Genomic DNA, 12666 nt, shown 5'->3' with positions numbered 1-12666 from the left:
AGATACTGCCAATATGATCTCCAACAGGGCAATAAAATGAATCCTAAAATGTTTCGTCCGAACAGGTGATCATCAACAGTACCATCACACCCAACATGACGTTCACCAAGACATCGCAGAAGTTTGGCCAGTGGGCGGACAGCAGGGCCAACACTGTGTTTGGACTGGGCTTCTCCTCAGAGCAGCAGCTGGCCAAGGTGAGAGGAAACATTTCTGCAGCATCACAAAAGAAGTCACAAAAGCATCCATGTGGCTAAAACTCAACAGTGCATACTTTTATCTCAAACAAACAAACTCTTAAACTGACGTGTTGTACCATGCATTGTGTCGTTTATGTACTTGGATGTTTGTATACTTATTTTTTTAATATTGTCACGTGTAATGTGTTTGTTACCTGCCTAGGGACTACAGAGAGTGCCATAATTAGCATTCTTGTATTTTCATACTGATGTTCATTAACGTGCTCTGTCCCTATCAAATAAACAAATAAATAATAAATTTGCTAATAATTAAACCTCAATTAGAAAAGGATTTATAGGTTTATCTGATTCTTAAATCCTCACTATCAGCATATAATTGGCTCCGTGATCCCGCAAAACATTTTAACATGAGCCACACTGCATAAGACATTTCAGCTTGTATTGTCACTAATCATCACAGCTCTTTCACGGCTCTCCCTCACTTTCAGTTTGCTGAGAAGTTCCAGGAAGTAAAAGAAGCAGCCAAGCTAGCAAGGGACAAATCTCAAGAGAAGGTGGAGACGTTGAGTAATCACTCCCAGGTAAACTCTATCTCTCTGCTGTCTGAGGTTCTGATCCAGTACAACACACAGAACACCCCTGCGGTTTTCCTCCACAGTCACTGTTGGCCTCCACAGACAGATGACAAGCAAGACCGCAGAGAAAATAAGAAATTAAAACATTTCCTTTTAGCTCACTTGCCCTCATAAAAGCGCCAAAGGGAACAGATTCTGTGTTTAGGCATAATGAAGTTTTCACATAGTTGGGTTCAGATACTGATGTTTCTGAAGCTTGTGTTGAATATTGCAACACAACAGAAATGATTCATATAACAGCATGAATCATTGTCAATTAGAGGTCAAAGGTCATCTCAAGCTAGTTACTACTTGAAGGGCACTGCAGTAATTAAGAAGATAAGGAAGGGGGTGAAAGTAATAAAATGATAAATGTCTCTCAGTGCTACAGTAATTATCTCAAAGCAGTAATTTTGTTAGTAAGTAAAACAGCATTGATTGAAGGTAGATCCAGCAGCCACTGCCTGGTCACCGGCTGTCAGGCCTGCTCTCCGCCTGCGTTGACTCCAGATGGCAGGAATCAGACTCAGCTCTGAGACACACAAAGCTGCCGGGCCATATGACATGATGAATACTGGCAACAGTTTTTCCTCACCCCTCCGCTGTCACAGCTGACGTGTCCTGGGTGTTTACTGTGTTTCACTGAGGAGAAACCCAGGGCCCTTTCTTCAGTCAGAGCAGTATTTATGAGACAGATTTTAACCCACCAGAAAGCTCCAGGTGAGGTTGGATTGTATCAAAACCTGCCCTGAGCCGAGTCTCCCTCTGTCCCCCTGCCAGGAATCTGGACGTGAGACGCCCTCATCCAACCAGGCGTCCAGCATTAATGGGACAGATGATGAGAAAATCTCTCATGTCGGTCCGGAGGCTGCTCTGCTGAAGACCGAGAATGAACGTCTCAAGAGTGCAGTAGAGCAGAGGTAAGGTTTTTATTTCATGGAAACGCAAGCAGAACCCCCTTGACATGACATGAACCTAATTAGCTCTCAATGTGTTTCCCCCGTCATGATAAAATCACTTATGTATATTCAATCAATAACGTAACAAGTGATCAATCAGCCTTCATCCTCATGTGTACTCAACATCACAACAGCGAGATTAATACAAAATGAAATACAAAAGCTTACATTATTTTTACATTATTGAATCTCACTGTTTTTTTTTTTTTTCTTCTCTTAGATTATTTTCATTCTGAAATTGCCTCATTATGACCAAATTAATTCAAATTCACACACAAATTGGTCTGCAGCTGGTGATGATGTGCAAGCTGTGTAAACTTCGTCCAGAGTAGCACCAGAAAATGCACAGCTGTCTGGAATCTGCTCATTTCAACGTAAACTAAGCAGAGTGGATAATGTTTAAGGAGTCATGTACCAGTGCTGCACTGTGATTACAAGCACTCACTGTATGGCACTTATCACTATCATGATGCTCGGCCAGACTAAAATATACCACACGCACAACCTGCTTATTTACCACCTGTTACCACCTTATCCTACAGTTAAAAAGATTACTAAAGTACCACACATGGGTTTTACAATTTGACGTTACCCATGCATATCATCAGTTTCGTGGTAATCTTGAATGTGCCACATAATCTCACAATACAGCAAAAGTCACCTCAAGGGGTATTGTATCATTTTAGATTCAAACACAGCAGCTACTAATCGCTTTCACACGTTTGTGTGCTCAAATGTTCTCCCTCTTAATTTTATTGCTACTGGGATGATATTACGTCCCCACGGGGGCTCAGAAATCATCAGATCTATTGTAAAGAGTGACGCTGCTCCACTGCACCATTTTGATTATCTGGTCTTTATAATCCAGATGCTGAGTGTATAAATCTGTGATTGCATGAAACACCAGATGTGATTCCAGATTGAATTAAAATGACCTCGGGGCATCAGAGTCAACTAAAACTACAATGAGTAAAATTAGCCAGAATTAAAACTGGATAGCCACAAAAAAAACAAAAAAAAACACTGATGTATTTGATCCAGATGGGATAAAAGGCCCTGAAATAAAGAAAAGACCAATTAGCAGACCTTCCCTGAAACCACTTAAGTCTTCAAACACACAACAAATTAGATGAACATCTGCATGAGTAGTGTGCGTCACGCTTTATTTTACGGATCCAGTAATTTCCCCAGAAAGGAAGAATATAATTGTACATTGTGAAGAAGCTTCCTGGACAGGACAGTGTAATTTGGTACTAATCATATGGAAAATTACTTGGTTGTTCTTGTTAAAGTAAATAATATTTACTACGGTTTACATTGACCAGTTAAATAAAGGAAATTCCTCTATACAATTAACTCAAGCATCTGCCTTATAATTAGTACCAAATTGGAAAGTTCTTTCCAGGAAAAATCATGAAATTATAGACCTGCGAAATTAACGTTGCGTGTTTAAAACACTGATTCAAAACATTGCTGTTAAAGGAAAGACGTTACACGAATCGTTAAATACTCCAGGTTGTGTTTGCATGGTCCACCACTGTTCCCTGTCTTTCTTGGCCCTTTTTCACGCCTCCACAAGGCTTTGGGATTTTGTTTTGAGGAAGTGTGTCACAGCAGCGAAACGGCACAGGACTGCAGAATGCTGCGGTGCAAGTCTGTCCACATTTGACGGAGAGCAGCACACTTCAACCCAGCCATGCATAAGGAAGGGAACAGCGTTGCATACTAAATATACTGTACATCACATCCCCTCCAACCTTATTGATAAGACAGAAAGACTCACTCTGTGGTATGAAAGGATAAGATTAGTGCGTATCGAGGCTACACACATTAGACCTTTTTAGATTTTATCCACTCATTTCTTTTTTATGGTCTAAATATGTCTTGACAGTCTGATGTACATCACAGCCAATTAAATAGTCATGCCCAGAAGAATTTTTTAGCATTATGTGTCATGTCAGCGGGCACAAACCTCAGGCACTTCAACACTAACCTGTCTAAATCTTCCATCCATTACAATAACTCTCCTCCTCTCTCTTTCTCTCTCTCTTCCTCCGTCTCTCTCCTGTCTGGCAGCAACACCAACGCCAAGAAGTGGGAAACAGAGCTGGAGACTTTAAGAGAAAATAATGCCAGGCTTGTGGACGCACTGCAGGAGTCCTCAGCTAATGTAGAGAGCTGGAAGAAACAACTTACTACCTGCAAGGAAGAGAGTGACACGCTCAGGGAAAAGGTAATGTAGTCATGCACTCCTACAGGGAAGCAAAATCATGTACACAAACCCATCAATCCTGCTGACAGGTCAGAAACACTGTTGCCTCTTCTTTAAAGTGAACAAAACTGCACCACAACACAAAATGAATAGATTCTCTGCCCAAGTTGTGTTCATGTAATTCTTAAAATCTGTACAGTGGGACGAGTGAATCGCATCTCACTCGGGTTTCTCCACTCCGAGTGAGCAAAGTGGTGTACATTTTATTAGCTTCTGTGTTTTCTGCGCCAGTCTCAGCTCTAAGTCCACTATAAATAGAATCATTTTAGTTTCATAATCAATGTGGGCTCTTACTGCAGCTGGGCTGCTGTTGCAAAGATCCTCTTCATTTTATAGCATGCTGCAAGTTTATTTTTTAATTCTTGGGGTCATTTTTGTCACAATGACACCACTTACATTAAACAGCATATTTAGGCTTCCACAAGTACAAATTAATAGTCATATGAGGAGTAAACAACAAGAAGACTTTTCACTATAAAACCAGGACTTTTTTTTCGTCCCATGTGCAGATTGCCGAATTAGAAGCTCAGTGTAATGAAGCTGACCAGGAGAAGCAGAAAAACGCCCAACTGACTTTACGAGTGCAGGAGCTGGAGAGTGAGCTGCGCGACAAAGAGCAGGTGAGACATCTGCATTGTATTCGTCTTGAAACAGCAGGGCCAGGTTTCTTCTGAAAGGATTTGTAAAAATATATTTCAACAGAGGTGGTATTTTAGTGTGAAAGTTTGCGGTTCACTCTGTCCCCTTGATTCTTCGTTCATTAAAGAAATCGCAGTATTTTCAGGCCAACTCAGGCAGCTTGTCATCTCCTGAAGGTACCGGTCTACTTTCGCTTCCTCATTCTAACATTTCAGCACGTCTGTTCACTGCACATCAGCTCTTCGCCTCTTGTTCCTAGTCAGTACCACTCCTCTCCCTCAGGAGGTGATTATACCTTTGTAGGGTTTTTGGTTTTGTATGGATCATTCTTGTTCTTTTCGCCTCCCCATCTAAACCTAGACATTTACACTGCCCACTGTAGATTTAATTTCTCCCCATTTCCTTTTTTTCTCTTACTTTCTGTGCTGCTTATTCATTAATTTACTTGATCTTTGTCCTGTCTTGGTACAATTGAACTCCACTGTAGAAATATTCAGACTGGAGGTATGTAAATTAATCCACTGACTTTGTTTCTTGTCAGAGCAGCAGGAAATTTTGCACAAATACCATTAGCGGCATCGCCTCATGTCTGCTGCATCAGTCACCCATAATCCAAACGAGCTGACTGTCAGCTCAGTGGAGCCTAATGGTGCTGTTATTTCTAATGAGGTTGAGCCCTGCTCGGCCACACACTCTTTTGACCTTTGCTCATTGCTGGTTAAATGCTGTTTCTGTCTGCAGACAAATGATTAGGACTGACTTCTGGCAGTCTCTGACAGTCTGGCTGCCATTTCCTTCAGAACTGTGCCTCCCCATCAACAACGTGTGAAGCAGAGGAAAAGATGAATAAAAATTCAGTTACCATGAGAGGATAGTAGAGTAGATAAATCTAGATATTTTTGCTTCGAAAGTGGTATTTCAGCATTTTTTACTGTTCACAGTGGCGTTTCAAGTATGTAGTGGGCATCTGGCCATGTCCTTTTTAGATATTTTCAACAGTTTTATCCCCAAAAAAGTAAAATGTAGACCAACTGCTCTCTGTAACAGTATTTGGAGCAAGTTATATACATGGACACTGTGGCAAATTATGCTTTACACACTCTTATATTTATATATATATATATATATATACACACACACACACACACACAGTGGTTGCAGCTAATGGTAACTGTTATCAGACAGTCTGTCTGTTTTGAGTCATCAGAATTTAGAAAATAGGAAAAGAAAATTCCCAAAATCAGGACTAAGCCAAACCCTAACAATTATTTTCATTTATTTTTACAATTATTTATCGGTTAATCTGCCAAATATTGTCTTGGTTAGCCGTTTTGTATATATAACAAATGCAGATTAAATTTCATAGAGTTTAAGGTGAAGTTATCAAATGTCTTGTTCTGTCTGACCAACAGTCCAGTTAACTACAATACAAGACGAGGAAAAGTGGTCAATTCTGACCTTTCCGGACATGGAACCATCAAATGTGTTACATTTTTACTTGATTAGGATTAATCCTAATTAATGGTTGTCAATCAACAAATTGTTGAAGCTCCAGTTTTCATATTGCTTAATAATCAAAAATCTGTGGGTTCTGATTTGTTGATCAACAGTCATGTCAAATCGGAGACAAGCAGCACATCCACAAATTTCAGAAGCAGGAAGAGGCAAAATTGTTTGTTTTCTGTTGACTGTCTAATCAGTTACACAACTAAACGTTCCATGTGAATTTAATGGTCTTTATTACAGTGCTGCAAAATAATGCTTTTCATGGCTATGCTGCATAAAGACCCATTCAGATTCCCGGAGGTAAACGGCGTGTCTGGGATATTCTAGTTTAGCACCTGGCCGCTGGAGTATTAATAGAACATATAAATCTTTCCTCGAGAGCGGTATATCTTACACAACAACAGCAAGGAAGTAGTTCAAAGAGTTGGAGCTGATTTTGACGGATCATAAGCAAAGAATCACGTCCTTTGGGGGCTTCAGCGTTTCCACAGTCCTGTGCGTCTGCCATAATGCTCCGAACGCTGACCGAGGGGGCTGCAGAAGGAAGTCTCATTGTTTGCAGAGCAGTGATACAGCAGACAGCCCACAGGGGCTCACCTGCAGAGTGACTCACCCACTTCTAGAAGTGCACACGCTCAGTTCCTCCAATTAAAAACGTGCCTATGAATTATTAAGCATTCAGTGTGGTGTTGACCCCAGTGCTGGCCAGCTGTGAACTAACAGAACAAAGCTGCTGCAGGTGACTACAAAGACTCGGCCAATTATTACTTGCTGTGGAAGTGCTGGAGGCACGGACGGATGCTACGAAACTGGTGTGTTTTGCTTTAAGCAGCAGATTTTTTTCTGACCTGCTTTGCATTGCTGCCATCTTTGTTTATAGTTTGTTTATTTGGAGGAGACACTGCACAATTAGCACTGACATCTTAAAAACACAAATGTAAATGAGCAAAGAAACTTTCATACTTATTTTGTACCATCTAAATTGTGTCTGTAGCAGAGAATTGAAAACTGTGAATTACCGAAAGCTCGGATCAGCCAACTGAAAAAGGAATAATAATACATTTTGGGAAATGTGGTTATTGGCTGGAGTCAGTTGAGAAGACTTTCATAACGAACAATTTGCTTTATTTAGTAGAAAGACTGGAATTAATGGGGAAAAGCTAGCCTAGCTCTGTCCAAAGGGAACAAAATCTGCCTACCAGCACTTTCAAAGCTCTCTAATCCACATGTTATATGGTGTTTGTTTAATCTAGGAAGTCACTGCTACTGAAGAAATAGTCCCCTTGTAAAACCACAATCACCAATCAGTTTGTTTAATCTGATATAAGATGTTAATTGGTGAGCATAAGAGATGATGGTAAATCTCTTTAATTACCATTTGGAAAGAAATAAAATATGACGTTCTTAAGAAAGCAATGTGAAAAGAATCAACAGTTGACTCTAGATTTCTGAATGTATTTTTCCCAGGAGCTGGAGAACCTGAGGAAACAGGCTGAGATAATCCCTCAGCTCATGGCAGAGTGCGAGGGCATCACCGCAAAGCTGCAGGTACGTCCAAAGCCCCCAGAAATGCCGCAAACTTGTTTGTCGTACTTTCATACTCTGCCGTAAATCACAGAGAGCTTTATAGACCCAAGGACGTGATGGCTGTCACAGCGAGGTAGCACACAGGCTCTGGGGCGTAAGCCGCGCTCTCAGACGGGGGTTATTCACTATTCGGCCTGAGGGCTGGTGACACAACACTCCTATGACGCGTCTCACTAAGGCACATTGTGGTTACTGTATCTATTAATAAATGTCCACCCCCAGGACAACACTGAGTGGATTATTGCCTCTTTGAAAAGGTTTCCACTTCCTCATCTGAGAAACAGAGACACTCCATCTCTGTCACTGCTTATTAGTTTCCTCGCCTTGCAGATTTTGATCTGTTTTGTCGACTACAAAAGAGCTGAAGTTGTCTGGGAGTTCTGCTGAGAGCTTTACTGACTCAAGCCTTGGAACGCTTTTTGTAGGCGTAGGGGTTTGCGTCTGTGGGGTTAGGTTGGGTGTGAGAATCTGCCGTTGCCAAAAACCCCGGAACAACAGGTTCGCGCGCATCTCCTCCCGTCTTCCTTGTAACAAAGAGCACCTGTTCTTCAAGGCTGATCCCTCATTGAGTAATCTCAGACTCTCTGTGAAACCAGAAGTGCCAGGCTTGGGGAGTGACTGTACGCCGCCATGTGTGCCAAGTCTGACATGAGCTGCATTGATAGTGACGCTCATCTCGCCCTGACTCAGAGCAGAATTTTATCATCCAAGCTGTAATGCATGTGCTGCCTTTCAAACCGGGCAGAGAGGAGAATAAAACCAACAGTGGCATGCCTGAAGTTCTTGTGCTTCACAGAGCTCGACGGCCTGGTTTGTTTCTGCAACAGCCAGCTGGATGAATGACAGTGACAACAGAACTGGCTGAAGCAGGAGTTTATCTAACCAGCCATCCAAACTGAGGAGCAGCATAGACAATGGGATTTCTCGAATACCTCCGTCTATCCACGAGGTCCAAAATGAAAACTCAGCCACTGTCCATTCAGATAAAAGTGAATGGGTAAAGTAAAAGCTGTTGCAGCTTTCTCCTAATATTTTTTCTTTCTGTAGCTTTTTAAAAATCACTTATTCTGCCTCTGTGTTTGTGGTCACGGCTCCCCTCTATTTAAAGACGACACCCCACGTGGGGATCAGGTTTCAGGAGTCAGCTGGAGGATACAGCCATGCAGGCGCAACACCCATTTAGCACTCCTATTTTAAACCCCTCCCTTCAACGGTATCTTCAGCATTAATGTGTCACTCATGTCGCCTGCTTGTCTGAAAGACTCGCTTTACCGTCCCATCGTCTTGTAAAAATGTGTGTTTCCTAAATGTAAAGCTTTGTTTTCAGTCCTGATGATGCAAAGTGGGGTCATTTGAAGTGAATCTCATTTTGAATAGTAGATCTAAACTCTGTCTTTGGTTTGGCACAAGAACATACTGCTGTATTAAATGTTCTGAGCGAACGCTTATAAGAAATTACTTTTATTTATAGTTTTATTTCCTTTCCGTCCACAGGCTGCAGAGACGAAGAACACCGAACTGGAGGGGAGGATAGTTGGTCTCCAGGTGGACATCGACGACAGTCGACAAAAGCAGGGCGACATGAAGGGCGAGCTGAAGAAGTTCATGGATGTTCTGGATGGAAAGATAGACGAGCTGCATGAGTTCAGGCAGGGGCTCTCCAAGCTAGGTGCTGATAACTGAGAAAAGTGGCACTGAGGTGATAGGGTCAGAGGTCAGGTACAAAGGATTCACTACAATATGTCTTCGGGGCAGAAACTATGTGGCACCTACTCCCCAAAGGTGATGTCCACTCAGAAACTATCCACTTTGGCTTCTAATAAACACTACCATGAGAGAATTTTTTTTTTTTTTTTTTTTTTTGGAGAGGGAGAGAGAGAGACTGGCAGGAAGAAGGCCGGCGTGCTGCACCAAATGGCTCCATTTTGTGCGCTGGCATTCTGAAACTAAATCAAGAGTCACAGCTTACGTACCCATTTCTGTGGGGGAGAAACGGCTCTAAAAAGCTGGTGGTGGGTTCTTAGATTCTGTCCATCTGTCTTTTTTCTGAAGGCTGCAGCACTTCTTCACATGCAGCTTAGAGTAGAAGAGGGGACTTAAAAGGGCTAAAATGAATAACACGCGCAGGCGATGCTGTCCAGCATCACTCGAGTAATAATTGGTGTTAATCCTTGTGGCCCCCTCAGAGAATTAGGGATGAAATCTTTCTACAGACTGTCCTTGCTGTTGCCTCTCGTCTATCTCAGGTGTGTTTGAAGATAGTTTGTACTCATTAGATTATATGCACATGTATGACAAACGGCCGTGACACAAAGTGCCTCCAGGTGAGTCTAAATCCACCTGGCAAGGAGAACTGGCCAAGTGATGACCATCACCATAATAATAACTTGATTTTTGTGAGAAACCCGAAATAAAAAAAAAACATCCTCGTCAATAAAATGAGCTGAAAAGAAAATGCAGCCAGGCGAGCCCATCCCGAGGATGTTAATGCCATTAATGGATGTCAGCGTGGTGACAAACTCAAAGGACAGAACAGGTGTTTGCACAAAAAAACTACTCTGAGGAGGGACGGCACCAGGAATTCATCAACCCTCTTGTGGGCGTTTTGAGTAAACACCCCTTTTGAATATATTTGCATAAAGAAGGAAAACTCTCTCGTCTCAGGAGCTTTCCATCAGAAGCATCCAAAAATACTAACAGGAGCCCCATTTTGCCATGAGTGTAGTGTAGTGTTCAAAAGGACCTCTGTGTGTGTGCAATAGTATTGTTGTCCATTTGTAGAACAAAGACGTACGTCTCCGAGGCTGTTGATGTGCTTCCTTCACACTAGTTTTTGTTATGGTGGTGGTTATTTTTGGGTGAGGGGACTTGGTGCTGCTCAATGGGTGAATAATATGAAAGTGTACTTCACTGAAAATATTTAGATGGCATGGGCTCTTTTCACTACAACCCTGTCAGATTCTTGGTTTTTGTTTTTACATATTTATTTATTTTGGTGCCTCTTTGCAACTAGTATTTCTAGACCATACCAAGTAAATCAACCTTAACCTAATGTCTCTATAGATGTATAATAATATATAAGATAAACCAAATTGTCGGGATTCAGAGGTTTTGTTTGCAGGACGGTGTCGGAGCTGCTTTTGGGAAGTCCATCTTGAAACATGGCAAAAGGCACATGTTGTAGAGGAATATTTACTGGGTGATACTATGATGTTCTAAGTCTATATTTTTTCATCACTGTTTTGATCTTGTAATAAGATTGAAATATCTATGAAGGGAGTTTTTGCTCTGTTAAACCCTACTGTTCATATATCACCTGAACCTGCATAACACAACGTATGATCCTTCCTTTTGAACCAATGCCTCTTGTGCACTTTTGTGACTCCTGTTCAATATTGTACAATAGAACTGACAATTGTTAAAATTTAGTTTAATTACAACGCTGAGTTAGTGTCTTCTTTTAAGTTCAAGTGGTGCGCCAAATTTGGCTCCGCAGAGGAGAGGGGACGTTTCGCTAATCCCTGCTTAGTCGCACATCAGTATTGTGGGTTCTGTGTACTAAACTAAATACTGTTAAAGCTTACAAATATGCCGACATCGTGAAAGTCTTGAGGCGTTTTTTTTTTTTTCCTGGATGAGAAGCTGACGGAGGTGGAATGAACCTACAGCGCCAGAGCTGCATCCCATCGAGGCTCAAGTACAGAAGCTCCGCCACCGCACGTCTTTTTCTCTGTTGATTTACATAGTACTAAATATAGCTGTAATCCTAACAGACACACACATTACCAAAGCAAAATAAGTGGGATTTAATCAGTGACATGAATCTGTTTCTCTGAGATCAGAACAAATAAAGCAAAGAACACATGAGCATGTCTGAGGGATGAAAAAACTCCCTACAGCATAAAGGAAATAACTGCAGGGGTGGATCAGAGGACATTGTTGCCTTGGCAACTTAGTCCTACACTCTCCTTTTTTTTGTAAATAACAGTGTGAATGATTGACAATGAGAAGTATAGATCCAAGGCAACAATTAATGTTTTAATTACACATGAGAGATTCAGTCGTCTCTCTCAGCCATTGAGACTTTTGGACGTTGATCTGCCAGAGAGGCTTTACATTTCTTTTTCACCTCCAGAGATCAGCTGGTTAGGTTGGCACAGGTACATCTGGGTGGAAAGTTAGTCAATATCCAGAGGAAGCATCAATTTAGTGCTAAAATCATAAGTTAATTGACCAATAAGTCAAATGATAGAAAATTAACTGCTGTAGGACTGCAGCAAACAGCCTGTAAAATGCTAAAACAATATGAAAAATGCCCTTCAGTCCACTCAGCCTGAGACAGTGCAGAATAATTTACAATTTACAGCACAGAAAAGCAGCATTTTCACAGCTGGATCTGAAAAACTGGAGCTACAGAATTAAAGCTGAAATATTGAATTGCTTTATCAGTTATTCAACTAACAAACAATTATGGTTATGATCAAATTCAAAATTAGCTTGTGACTTTTAAACAAAAACATTTACCCAAATCAATAATTATAATATTGATAATAACTTTCAAGTTATGTACTAAACTTCTTTTCAAAAATACTGTTACTGTAGACTCTGGATCACTTTTTACTCATTTTAGCGTTACGGTTCAAGGGATGCCACCACCGGTGGGTTCATCACTTTGTTATCTCAATCACTATTGGTTGGATTACAGACATTCATGGTCCCCAGGCGATGAATCCTAATGACTTAAGTGATTCCCCGACTTTTCCTCTGATACCAACAGTGGGTCAAAACTTCTAATCTGCCCTGTAAGTCAAATATAATCAAATATCTGCAAAACTGACATTCCAGTTTGGTTTATCTGTATCTGCTAAATGTTAATTAGCAAGTGTTGG

General features: G+C 41.2%; 1 protein-coding gene across 1 annotated transcript in view; it reads left to right on the top strand.

Moving 5' to 3' along the window:
- homer2 (homer scaffold protein 2) overlaps window positions 1-11217 on the top strand; it is a 30439-nt gene extending 19222 nt beyond the window's left edge. The window contains exons 3-9 of the mRNA XM_070827950.1: window positions 66-197; window positions 689-781; window positions 1595-1734; window positions 3850-4006; window positions 4555-4665; window positions 7658-7738; window positions 9272-11217. Of these exons, the coding sequence (XP_070684051.1) occupies window positions 66-197; window positions 689-781; window positions 1595-1734; window positions 3850-4006; window positions 4555-4665; window positions 7658-7738; window positions 9272-9460 (903 nt within the window). The 3' untranslated portion in view covers window positions 9461-11217. The remainder of the gene's footprint in view (window positions 1-65; window positions 198-688; window positions 782-1594; window positions 1735-3849; window positions 4007-4554; window positions 4666-7657; window positions 7739-9271) is intronic.
- The last annotated feature ends 1449 nt before the right edge of the window (window positions 11218-12666 follow it).

The sequence above is a fragment of the Pempheris klunzingeri genome, chromosome 1, assembly GCF_042242105.1.
Source record: "Pempheris klunzingeri isolate RE-2024b chromosome 1, fPemKlu1.hap1, whole genome shotgun sequence".
NCBI classification, from domain to species: domain Eukaryota; kingdom Metazoa; phylum Chordata; class Actinopteri; order Acropomatiformes; family Pempheridae; genus Pempheris; species Pempheris klunzingeri.
Note: the sequence above shows the minus strand (reverse complement) of the source record. Positions and strands in the feature narration are given on the sequence as shown.